Source organism: Oenanthe melanoleuca, chromosome 5 (assembly GCF_029582105.1).
Source record: "Oenanthe melanoleuca isolate GR-GAL-2019-014 chromosome 5, OMel1.0, whole genome shotgun sequence".
In the NCBI taxonomy this organism is placed as follows: Eukaryota; Metazoa; Chordata; class Aves; order Passeriformes; family Muscicapidae; genus Oenanthe; species Oenanthe melanoleuca.
Genome location: NC_079339.1, coordinates 27307169 through 27320615, shown reverse-complemented (window position 1 = coordinate 27320615; position 13447 = coordinate 27307169). Strand labels below are relative to the sequence as shown.

The 13447-nt window shown below is 37.7% G+C and overlaps 1 protein-coding gene across 2 annotated transcripts in view; it reads left to right on the top strand.

The window, feature by feature from the left end:
• Positions 1 to 13447, top strand: part of SIPA1L1 (signal induced proliferation associated 1 like 1) — a 200891-nt gene that overhangs the window by 176430 nt on the left and 11014 nt on the right. For both annotated transcript variants that reach the window (XM_056492556.1, XM_056492555.1), the window contains 4 exons: positions 2593 to 2711; positions 5022 to 5461; positions 11294 to 11533; positions 12604 to 12769. In XM_056492556.1, the coding sequence (XP_056348531.1) occupies positions 2593 to 2711; positions 5022 to 5461; positions 11294 to 11533; positions 12604 to 12769 (965 nt within the window). The remainder of the gene's footprint in view (positions 1 to 2592; positions 2712 to 5021; positions 5462 to 11293; positions 11534 to 12603; positions 12770 to 13447) is intronic.

Genomic DNA, 13447 nt, shown 5'->3' with positions numbered 1-13447 from the left:
CTTCCTTTTCAAATAGTGCAATATAAATGCAAATTGATTATTTGATCATTGAAGCTATAAAAATACCATGTATAAAATGGAAAAAATGCAATTAAAGTTTAAATAGTGAAGTAAATCTATAGGTAGGTAATCACCTTCCACAGAGGTATACATTTTCATTGCACGTGGCAATTAAGCTGTCAGCTGAGGGAACATATTAACTGCATAAAACAGCTAGGAATTGAGAATTGATGTTGTTAGGCCTTCATTTGAAGTTCTTGCACATAGGCCTTTTGCTACAGCTGTGGCTTGACTTGAAATGATTACCACTAAGGCTGACACCAGTGAAAATGTCCTATCTACAAACAGCATTTTTCCAACATCATGACCATGGCCAAGGGTGCTAGATTGTGTTTCTCTACCTTTTTTTTTACTCTAAATTAAACAATTCCATACTTCTTTATTGCATCACTTTACTGCATCACTATACAAATGGACTAGTGCTCAAGAGAAAATACACTTTAGTGAGATAAGGAATTTAAGGCATATGCTGCCAGCCTCTGATTCTGGAGATGTTCTTGGTTCACACACCTTCACAACCTCAGTAAGCTGTGCCTTGTTATCAAAGCCATCTGTCAGTTCCTCTCTCCCATATCTCCCCATACTTCTCAATAAGAAACCGTGATTATACTGGTCTGCAGTTCTCATTTTGACAGAACAATTTTAATCATATATGTTTTGAAACTGTGTGATGGTAATGGCACAAGTAAAAATGATCTTTTGCAGACCAGCAGCTGGGTGTTGGTGCTGGCACTGAGTGGAGCTGCCAGCAAGTTCTGTTCTACAGCGTGAGGTGTCAACATATTAGCAGAATAAATAAGGCCAGAAAGAGCAGGAAAAATTTTATGGCAGGAGAAATGGCTCCAGTGTTTGGCAAAGGATGAGAAATGCACATAAGGATGAGCAAGTGGCATAAAATCCCTGTATTTTATCTTTTGTGTATTGTCCTGCTTTCACAGTGTTGGAAACTGCATCTCCAATTAGAGACTTTACTGTCAATCTGGTGAGTCTAGGTGAAAGTTTGGTTTTATGACAAATAAGTACATTTCCACTTGGGATAATCTGTCTTAGGGTAAGTAAAGCTTTATGTATAGTGAATCCACACACTGACACTTTCCTGGCCTATCCTTTCCTACAGAACACCTTTGTTCTGTGTTCACCAACACTGCTTGCTACCACTTGCCAGGGGAAATCAAGTTGATGATAATATTACTGGAATTACCATTATTATTCTTTAAAAAACTCAACTTTTATTTGTTTTTTAAAAAGCTCATAATGCTGCAGATAAAGATGAATAAATGGTAGCTGTGTTGGAGAAAACACTGCTTTTTACAATGGATTTTGTTAAGTACTTAATGTTTGTAAGCACATACTCAAAAAGAGCATTTTTTAGAAGTGCAGAATATATGTAGAAGTATATGTAAAAACTCATAACTGAGAGAGATTCTTTTAAAATACTGACCTTGAGCTGTGAGAAGGCAATTACCTACCTAACAGTCTGTGTCTGAACACCCTCTAGATCTCCTGGGAAAGTAAGTTTTATTGGCAAAGTGTGCTCCTCTGAGTGTCCATGTAAGATGAGTGATTTGACTTCCATTCACTTTTGTCAAGTTTAGTTTAATAAGTATTCCTCTTGTAGATCTGTGCAGTTGCCACATTCACAGCCAGCAATATTTAAGACAGTATTTTGTCAAGAGATTTTTTTTTTTCCCCTCACTCCCTTCAATTAGAAAATGTTTGTTAACTCAACTTTGGTAAGAAATGTGTAGTAGTTTGTGGATACTGGTGAGAATCAGGGAAAAACACAGCTTGAGTTTTCCCAAGCTACTCAAAGGAAAACAGAAGGGGAAGAATTAATAACTAAGATTAGCACCTGGCGTTGTGAACAGGAGAGTGCATGAAGAACATGATGTTTTGGTAAAGGCATGTTTACAAGAAGTGTTGCCTTCTTGTAAAGGCAAGATAAGCTTGGTTCTGTGCTTGGTTCTAAACCAATCTATAAAAACATGTCTAATTCTGCAATAAAACACCTCTGCTTTACAGAGGAAGCCTGTGTTGCTGTGTTCTTTTGCCACTTCCTAGCTCTGCAGCAACAGTAGTTGTACTGGGGAAAATGGATTCATTTAAGTGATCACTGTAGACTTTTGCTATTGTCCTGCCTTGCATAGAATGCCGTTTAAGAAAATGTGGGTGTTCAATCTCTAATTCTTTTGTTGGCATATATCACACATTTAGAGATCCAGTGTCAATACCCCGTGAAAGTGAATAGTCTGCTGTTTTAATTATCTGATACAGGGCTGTTGGACAGTGGGGACATGAAACCATCCAGGGTGTTCTAACAAAAGTCAGAATGTGGCAGCTGGTTTTTCATGAAGCTTTAATGATTTATACCAGGCAGGAATGGGCTCCTACTTCCTTCCCTGTGTTCCATCAGAAAATGTACCCGTTTTTGGCTAAGGTAGTGTCGGAAAAATTGCAGTGTAAAGTGAGGTTACACATTTTCTTAACTTTTAACACTGCTCTCTCAGTCCATGGTTGTGTGCTGTGTTGCAGAGCCAACATGCCATCTCCCAGCAGTCTCAAAAGTATTGCCATCCTTCCGAGAGAGCCCCAGTGGAAGACTGATGAGACAAGATCCCGTGGTACACTTGTCTCCAAATAAACAGGGTCATGTAAGTGATGAAAAAATGAATTATTTAATGTTTTGCTTTTGCTCCACAAGCTCTTGGTACCAAAAGTGTTGTTCAAAGTTATATTTAGAGTGTAGTTTAAAAAAAGGAAAGAAATAAAACCCTGTTCTTCACTAGAACATGGAGAATGCAGTAGAGGAGGCCTGTTGGTGCCTAAATCCTACAGCACAGTGTATTGGAATATTTACTAGTCAATAAAGATTTGCTGCCAGTTGAACAGTAACCTCGTCTGTTATCTTGTGAGAAGTAAAGGATTTGTAGAAATTTGCAGAGCTATTCCTTGACCTCACACATGAGACTTGCAGTTTAACTAGTGTATCTTCTAAAAGCTGCAGCTTTGAGACAGAAGAATGATTTTGATTTTGTATTTATTTTCTCCTTTTTCACAACGTACCTTGAATGCTGTTGGAAGTCTGTCTGAAAGGACTCCTAGAATCCTGCTGAAAACTTTTTTTAAAATTTGTTTTGAAGTTGTAAATGGTAAATTCTGTCTTTCTGTCTCTGCAGAGTTAACTATTCATGCCTTTGCGGAGCCTGTCACTTCCCAATTTATATACAGAGAGATACATAAATACAGTAAAGTTCATGAATTTAAAATGTCTTGAAAATTATTGAAGTCACTGTTATAAAAGAAGCACACTTTGAGCTTTAAATTACTCAATAAACTCTATCACTTTTTTTTATTTGTGCAACAAGCTAAAATAGAGTTGTGTTGTATGATGTCACTGAAAGTATTATTTGCATTTATTTAGATGTAACAAAGCCTTTAATTGGTTCCAAGTCTTTAATTTGCTCCTTCTTGCCAGCATTAATCTTTTAATGCAATTGGCACTGTTGCTTTTAGATTATTAATTCATAACAACACATATTTATTATTTAAAAATAAAACACCAAAGAAATTCGAACGCTAACACACCTGTCTTCTTATTCTTAGAAGCACAGACTAGTTTTTAAATTTAGATTGACCTGTTTTTCATGAGATGTATTTGACTGCATACTGATTTAATACATAACTCATTAGCTTGAGTGCCAAGTGCAACACTGAAATTATTAATGCTCGCTTTATTCTGGTTTAGTCATTGTTAAAGCAAATCTTTACTGTGTGGACAGATGGATGGGCAAGTGATGAAGTTATTAATGAAGGAAAGTAACTTTAATTGGAGATAACTAGGAGTTCAGATCAACTTCATATTCCCCCATTTTCCTGTCAATTCTTTCTTTAATATATTGAAAGACATGGATGCTGATGATTCTTTGTTCTCAGTATGCATCTGTTGCGTATTTCCTTCTGAAAACAGTAGCAATATCTATTTTTTATATTTGTCTGAGATTTCTGTCTGTGTCTGTTATTAAAACAGGGGTAGACAAAACTTTTAAGTCTGCTTTCCATCAATTCCCTTTTTTCGCAGGCCATGTGGTCATCCAATAGTCTGTTGCCTACTGCTTCAGTTCTGATTCTGTAGATGATCAGAACTTAGATAAGTTCAGTAGAATTCAAATGGATATAAATACCCCAAAGGTAGATGATCTACTAAGCAGTAAGTGTATGACAAGAAACTCTTCTTGAAATGGGATATTCCACCACTATGAAATTAAGGACATTCAGTTTCTTTGTAATAGTGGGCTGTAACCAAGGACAGGACATACAAACCATCCAGACACTGGCATGCCCTGATGGGATAATTTAAAAACATTACATTAAAGCTTCTTTTCATGCAGTTCTGCTTTTTGGAAGACAATTTCACATTAGTTAAATGATCTTTCACTGGTCATTTGCAAAGGACACTCCTGCTGAGGAGGAAAGACACCCTACTGGCAAGAAGAGGAAGAGAAGAGGCTATGCTCCTTTGACTTTTTGATAGGCAATTGGATTACTAAAATAGCATGCACTTTTTGTGAATTGCTTATGTTTCATGTTCTAAAACATTGCAGTCTTAAAATTAGAATATTTTTAGTTATTGTAGTTATAACCCAAGTCAAAGTCTACATAGCTCACCAACTTCATTGGACTGGGCTGAGCAGAACTGTTGCTTGAAAGGAGCCACCACAAGGTATTTTGGGACAAAATACAAACAACTCAGGCTTTTTCCTGCCTTTCCAAGAGAGGGGTTTTTATGTGCAGTCAGCACAGAGGATGTGCATTGTGCTGGAATGAAATTTTTAGAGTTTATTAGTCTTCTCAGTGTATCTATCCAATACCTCCGGGTGGGAGAACTCCTATGTACAGTGGTGGCTTTCGTAACCCTTTATTTTCTCCTCTTCATTGTCATAATTTTGTTGTTTGTTCTGTAGTCTGACAGCCACTACTCCAGCCATTCCAGCAGCAATACACTCTCCAGCAATGCCTCCAGTGCTCACAGTGATGAGAAATGGTATGACAGCGGGGAGCGCACGGAATCGGAGCTGAACAGCTACAACTACCTTCAAGGGACATCGGCTGACAGCGGCATCGACACCACTTCCTACGGGCCCAGCCACGGCAGCACCGCCTCCCTGGGCGCCGCCACATCGCCCCGCACCGGGCTGGCCAAGGACAAGGTGGCACCGCTGTGGCACAGCTCCAGCGAAGTGGTCTCCATTGCAGACAGGACATTAGAAAAGGACAGCCACATGGACAGGAAAGCCGAATCCTCACTCAGCCTGGATATTCACAGCAAGAGTCAGCCAGCCTCCAACCCTCTCACAAGGGAGAACAGTGCTTACAGTTTAAGTGATGCTGTCTCGCATACAAGGTAATTTTCACCTCTTGTATGATTGCCCCCCAACATGCATTTTCCCATTCTCGCTCTCTAATTTATCAAAAGTGAGAAGTGGATGTTGAAGAGAGAGGGTTCTACATATGTTAATCAGTGTTTTGAAAGATTTCACTGTGCCGACTTCTTGAAAATTAAGACCAGCTTTTGAATCTGCTACTGCTTATAGTGCTAAAAGTCTTTAAGAGCATATTCTGTGCTAAACTGCTGCTACTGAACTATCCGTAAGACAGACATGTCTGATGTGTTCATGGGGAGTGTCTTGCAACAACTGCAGTTTATGTGTGGATCAAAAAGGAGATCAGTCCATGTTATTAATGAACAGTTTAATATTGGGTTTATTCTCAGTCTTGCAAGTACTCCTTTCAGATGTTTTGCATTTTTTTCCCCTAGTCTTTGGAAATCTTGCAGTTGGTATGATCAATAATGAGAGCAAGTTGCTTGGGAGTGCTAACATGTAGATCTTAATCTCATTCTGCTGCGAACTTGTGGGTACAGGCTTGACAGGTTACAGTCACCTTCCTTCTCTCCCTCAGTTTTGCCTTGGAAAGTCCACAATATCAAGTGTGTGTGTGTATAGTGCTTAAACACCTCAAATGGAAGATACCCACTTTACAAGTTAATCAGTGCTGCTAGAAGCAGAAAATATTTTAGACCATTTCCCTAACCCATTTCTCAAGAAGTATTCAATGTGCTTTGAAAAAATATTCCTGCTGTGCCATACTAGCAACGAGAAGAAAATGTAGGTCTTTCAGGGAGGATGTGGGATCATCATAATTTGTTGGCCTTGTGGAGCCTGACTGTTGCATTTTTATTCTTAAGGCACCTCTGTTTTGAGTGTGTAGCTAAAATCCCTGCAGACTGGAAGTCCAAAGCAATTTCTGGTAATTGCCTTGAACAAAGCTACCATGCAAGACTAGATGTTTATGAGAACAGTTCACTAATCCCTCGTACAGTAGCTGCAAATAAAGGGGTTGTCATAGAGACTGTAATGGTCTCCATGTGCTTTGTCATGGTAATTCTGACTAAATAATCCATTAATGGTGGTCCCACTCTGGTTTATTGCCTCTCTTCATTGGCCATTTCTGGCACCAAAGCTGACACTCAATTGATAGAAATCCCACCCAGGTGTTTGAGACTGGTGTGTTTCCAGTAGCTGTGTATGCATGAAGAACTGCAGAAAACACTCTGTAGAGGGACTTAGAGTTCTGGCATGTTAGTGTATTCCCCTTTCTTGAAGGTAAAAGATTTATATGATGGTTGTCTACAGTATTGCACCTTTTATTTTAAGATAAGCATGTTTATGTGCATTTTTTAACATTCAGTAGAATTTACCACATGTACTGCAGTACTTGTCTGAATGTACCTGGCAGCAACATCAAATGTTGAGATTCTTACACAAAATGCTGATTGCAATAAAGTTAGTAACATTGTCATTTAGAAGGATTTTTTTCTGAAGCCACTTAAAGAATCCTGGAAAATTTATGTAAGTCTTGGAAGTTTGATTGTAAAGCCTAATGGAATGGCATCTTTGTATATCTGAGGTTCTGGTTTCATCTTCAAGAACCAAATAGAGTTAGTTCCCTAGAAAAGCTGAGGAAATTTTGTAGAAAGAAACACTGCAGGGCAGACACACCATGACAACTCTCCTCTTCCATGAATATACTTTTCAACTTGACTGCAAACTGGTGTCTAGGTTGTTGTCTAGTTATTTATTATACTATAGCATTGTGTCTCCAAAACATGGTGTTTTCTCTAGTTGGTGTGGATTAACTGAGGTAATGTTTCTCTGATGGAATTTAAATTACTCTCTCCTTATATTTGGGGCTGCCACTGAAATTTCCTGGTAAAGGTTTCTTGGGCTTTATTCTGGAGAAAACAGTTGAGGTTTCTTTTGGCCAAATTTCATTTAAAACTGAGATGTTAATAATGCAACTCTTTGCAAAAAGGAGTAGTATTAGTTTGTAGAGCACATCGGGTGTGGTACTTGAGAAATAGAGCAATACTTGCACGTACATCGTTTGTTGTGGCAGATTAAAACCAGATTGACTCATGTTCCTTCTTTTTTTTTTTTTATTTTTATTTTATTTTTGAAGATTAGAGCATGTGTTTGATGCCTCACAATAAAACAAAGGCACAGTCTGGGATAAAAAGCTTTGGTTTTGTTTCTTGTGGCATCCTCAGTTGGTGGTTGCACACTGAACAGCAGTGGAACCCTAGGTCATCCAGCCCTTTGCTCCCAGCTCTCTCATTGCTTCCTCTGTGGAGGCACAACAGCTTGGAGCTGGAGGCTGGTTAAAGTGGAACTTCCAAAAGACAAGTACAGATTATGGAGATTATTAGGAAGATGCCTGCTTCAAGGAGGTGAAGGAGGGGAGACGACAGAAAGATTCTGAACAGGCTGCTTTTCATGAGAAATGAACAGCTTAATTGGTGTGTTTCTCTATCAGTTTCTAAATTGCTATCCTTTGTTGTTTTTCACTTTTTTATCTTTTGCCTGTGGATGCCATAATGTCTGTAATGTCTTTAAAATCAGATTTCTGAGCAAGAAGAAAGGGAATATGGCCCTAAAAAGATCTCTGTGACAAAAGAAAAGAAAATAACTACAAATTAGAGTGTTTGTGTCTGTAGAAGACAAGAGCGATAATTACTGCTCAGATCATTTAATGATGCATAAAAGAACTTGTACCTGAGAACTGGTGGCAAAATGTAAATTATAGTGATTAACTTTTACAGCAGAGCTTCTGGCTGGGTTTTATTTCTCTTTTCCACCCCCATTCCCAAAGTCCTTCCTGATGATTGTGCAGATTTCTCATAGCATCCCAGGAGAACTGCATTATGTAGGCCAGTAATTATACAGAACCATTATAGCTGAATGTCATTAAATGAAGCAGTATGTGCTGATGGCATGAATTCCTTACAGAAAAAATTAAATCAAACTTTCATTTCTACCTAAGCTATACAGTTTTTATGGTCTTCTTACCACAATTAAAAGGATAATCTTGACTATTTATAATCAAATACATTTTTCATTACTTCTGATAATTTTAAGATACTTAAAATATTTATTGTAGATTGCTTATATGAATGGCTCATCTGCAATTCTTGCAGACAGTCATGTAGAGTACATAATTCAATCCTTGCTGTCTCAGTAATTGAGGTGGGAGATAGGGGACCAATAGTGACCATCTCTGTTTCCTGAGAAAGAGGACTGAATCTCTTCCAGATAACACTAACCTGGTGTAGGTATCTGTGGCAGTATGCTGAATTCTCTGCATGCTTCCTGGAGTCAAGTATTGTAATAACTGCCCATCACTACCATAGTGCTCCAGCTCTGATTTAGTTTTTGTAGAGTTTATCCAAAGCCTTTTGCACTCCAAATATGCTCTCAGTTACTAAGTGTCTCTTTGCCTGCCAGTGTCCTGTTGGCCTGCCTGTGTTTGCTGGTAGGGTGAAAAGCTTCAGTCATATTCACAGTTTTGTGTGTAGTCCTGAAGCAGAATATCCTCCCAAAAATACTGTATTGTAAAAACCACAGCTCAAAATATGCAATGCACTTTAAAGAAATCCATATTTAAAATTGTATGCTAATTTTACTAGCATTTACCAGGCTGCTCTTGGTGTCTAGTATATGATGCATATTATAATAAATATTCAAATAATAATACTTAAAATGCATACTATAAATGTGTATTTATAGTATGTTATATAATAAATATTATACGTACATATGCATCTTATATAAATTTTATGTCAAGCATAATTAACATCAGTTGTTACCTTCTTTACCCAGTAATGTTAAGGATCAACACCATTAGCCTATCCAGGAGCTGGATATTTATTTGTACTGGTTTTTATTAACAAACAGTTTGTCACAACTAGCACTTCCTTGAGAAATACTTGATGGGTTGAAGAATTCTGGAATGTGGACAGAGATTCCTTTATCTTTTTTCCCTACACTGAAGCAGAAAGACTTTTCTACTTCTTGAGTGTATTTAGGAGGGGCTAGAAATGGCAGTTTATGCTGTGCTAGTGATACCTTACAGATGGGCTGGTTTACTTAGCATTTGTAAGAGATTTTTTTCAGTATTGGAAGAGACAGAGGGGAAATGAAGAAAAATTTACTGTGTATTCCCCTACCACTTAATTTCTCTGCTTTCTTGCTATAATTATATCTGTTACAAATATGAAGGTTGTGCTATATATGTATAAATATATAGCATTGATGGACAGGAAAATACCTTTCTGTATTTTCTATCTGCTGTCTTTTGTATCGGCCTTCTAAATGTAGAGATGGAGGGAAGGAAGGAAATGCAGTTCTTTAATCCAAAATCTGTGTTATTGTAATTTGATTTCCATGCAAGTGGAGAGGTGCATCTTGCCCAGATGTGATGCCCCTGGGCTGCAGCAGGCAGTAGAAGGCTACAGTCCACTCAGGCTCTTCATCAAGCCCACAGCACTTCACTGCAGGCAATCATGGTCCTTAACTTGAGCTACATGAAAATGAAACATATTTCAGGGTGATTCTTTCGACTCCATCTGTTGTCAATGAAGAGAGAGAAGAAACTCCAAAGCATTAATTCTCCCTGCATATCTGAGATACCTAATTTGAGACAAGCAGAACCACCTCTTTAGGATATTTCTTCATTGACTACTAGGAGCCAGACAAGTGGCATAGATTAGATAACTGACTGCTTGAGACTAAACATAGGTGGTATTATTTTCCCAGGTGGCAACATAAATTTAACCTTAAATTCTTTTTTCTGTTTCAGTAAGAGGGATAGATGTGAAAATGCATTGTTTTATTAAGTTGTGAACAGATTGGTGAAGAATTTTCTGCTATGCTAAGAAAGAAGAGATTATTCAGTGACTTTATTTAGCCTTCCTGCTTATTTTTATTTCTCAGTCAAACTGTTCTTTACCATGAGGCCATCTGTTTCAAGTTCCTTCACTGCAGTGTTGGATCCAGGGATGAAAATGTGCATAAGTTGTGTAGAGAGCTGGTAGAAAACTGGTCTCTAGATATATAATGCTATTTCAGTATTATAGCTGTACACAACCATTTCCTATCATTGTGCTTATAAATGACTGTCCTTTTAAGATTGTTATAGTATATATTGTCTAGGCCTAGCACTCCTGATAGGAAGCATATTCCATCAGATTTGAGTATCAGCATTACTAAAGAGTATCTTCCATCTAAAGCCCCTCTCCTACTCCCAACAAGCTGCAGTTGGTCTTGCCAGCTCCATCTTCTGTCTTGACAAATGGTGATATATGTTGGAGACCTGCTCTACCTTCTCAATTTAAGTATTTATTTTCCCTTGCAAATACTAAATAAATGCTTTTCAGGTGAAATTCCACAAGCCCTGTTTTAAGAGCTATATTGGTTTCTTCTTTTGTTTGTTGTGGAGTCTTAAAGAGATGTTTCTTGTTGCTTAAGTTTCTTCAAAATATGTTTCCTTTTAAAGCCAGCAAGAATTTGGTCTATGTTTTTTTTTGCTAATTCAACTGAAATCTCATGTATTATTTTTAAACTGCCTAGTGACAATGGACCCCTAGGTTTCCCATTTTGTGAAGAGTGGTTGTATTTTATCTCTGGAGATTCCTTGCAAAATTTTTCCTTTACTGTGTGAGGTGTTTTAATGAAACATTGGTGGAAGGTCCTTAAGAAGAACAAACTGATTTTGCAACTCTATCCTCTGTTGATAAGAATAACATCTTGTGCCCAGAGTTGTGCTCTAAAATCAACTAAACAAGGACCATATATACACATTTGAGGCAATTTTTGTCTTTGTTATGTTCTTCTCCTAGTACCATGAGCTCACGACACTCTGCCAGCCCTGTTGTTTTCACCAGTGCCAGAAGCTCCCCTAAAGAAGAGCTTCATTCTGCTACTTCTCCTCAGCTCGCACCTTCTTTCTCCTCCTCCTCTTCCTCCTCATCTGGTCCTAGGACCTTCTACCCTCGCCAGGGTGCTACTAGCAAGTACCTGATCGGATGGAAAAAGCCAGAAGGGACAATAAACTCAGTGGGGTTTATGGATTCAAGAAAGTAAGACTTTATTTTTTGTTCTCTTGTTTGATCATTTGCTTTAATTGTAAAAGAAGCATTTTGATCTGTGACAGTTCTCTGTAGAGAAGAGTTCAAGACTATTTAATACAATGCTTCATCTTCTGTAGAACTTAATCTCTAATCTCGTCTTCTTGGAGTATGGTTTAAATATTTGATAGTTGGCTAATCTAATTCTAATGTTAACTTGTAAAAGTTGGGGGTTTTATAATTTCTAGAAAGCTCTATGGATTTCAGTCCTATTAAAGCTTATCCTTTCTTGGGACTACTTAAAGGTGATTCAAAATACTATTTGAGCAAATATTAAAAATCCTCTTACTGTAGAGCCTGAGTTTTACTGAAACCTCTCATCCATGTAGTAGTACTGTCCATGCTGTGCATTAACGCTGGCATTCCACATTGCCTTGTTAAAATTGCTGCCAGTATCCAGTCTAACAGGCTTAAAGCAAGCCAGCGTATCTCAGCATTACAATATGCAAGCATCTCTTTTGGAAGAGAAATTGAGAAACAACTTACTAGTGAAAATATTGTTAAGTATGACTCAAAAAGCAAATACTTAAGAAAGCCCATTTCAAAGTAATTTATTCAAACCCTCTTGCCTGTTACTGAGTCAGGCACAGTATCACTAGATGATACCAATAACTGGCTGTCAAAAGGAAATGGTGAAACTTTGTGATAACTACATTATAAAAAGCCTGTTGAAATATTAAAGAAAGTTAATCATTTGCTGCTTTTGGGCTTACTGAGGACACCTTTTTTTATGAATGCATGTTATATCAATGGATTCAGTCCCTTACTGGGAAAATGTATTACATTAACCTTGAATTATTTTATTGCATTGCTAGTTGATGTTTTTAAACAAGCTTAGTGCTTCCACAGGTATCCACTAAGGTGAGTCTCTGCTGTAGTAGTGAAACTTCTTCCATCCTCTGTGCCCTCTACATAGTTTTTTTTTTCTTTTAAAAACTTGAGGGTGCTATAATTCTTGTTTCATTCATGCCTCTTGCCCCAGGGCTTTGAAACCTGAATGTGTCTGTTCCATTTCATTTAAGACGTCACCAGAGTGATGGCAATGAAATGGCGCACCCTCGGCTGCGGGCGTCCGCAAGGGACCTGCGCGCCTCCCCAAAACGAGCCTCCAAGTCCACTGTCGAAGAAGAGCTGAAGAAGTTGATAGATCTTGATAGCCCAACACCTGAATCCCAGAAGAATTTTAAGGTATGTTAAAGAGAGAGAGAGGATCTTTTCCATTCTCACGCATAACAGGAAAATAAAATGCGAAGCATTCCCTGAATTCTCATGGTGGATGGAAAATAATCTCTTTGTAACTGATTACTGGAGAATTAATTTGGTGAAAAGATTCATTATTACAGTCTCTGCAATATTATTAAAACTTTGTGTGTAGATTTAAAGAGGCTAATATGCCAAATTGCAAAGAACATTCAGTACTGCTGGATTATGGAAAATCCTGTAGTGTTGTCATACATATTTTAACTGTTCTCTGATATCATCACTAGACAGTGATTTACTGACAGCATTGAAACTCCTTGGAAAAAGCACACTTTTATGCCTCAGTAATCCTGTTATCAAAAATGATCCCTAAACTTAAGCCTATATTTTTGCAGAATAGTTAGAAACATTTCCTGATGTGTTTCAAAATACATTGAATAACACGTAAGTGCATATATTTTTAGAATCCATAATTTGGAAGAGAATGTCTTGATTTCTAGTCTTCCTGTACAGCCAGTGCTTGCCATCCAGAGCCCAAATTGTTTCCACAGCAACCATGCAGAAGAGAGAGCTGTAACTTCATTTTTTGCTAGTAAAAACATGAAGTGGCTTATTAAAGCTTGTAAGTGTGGGTTCCATACACAGTTTATTTAAGATGTTACTTTT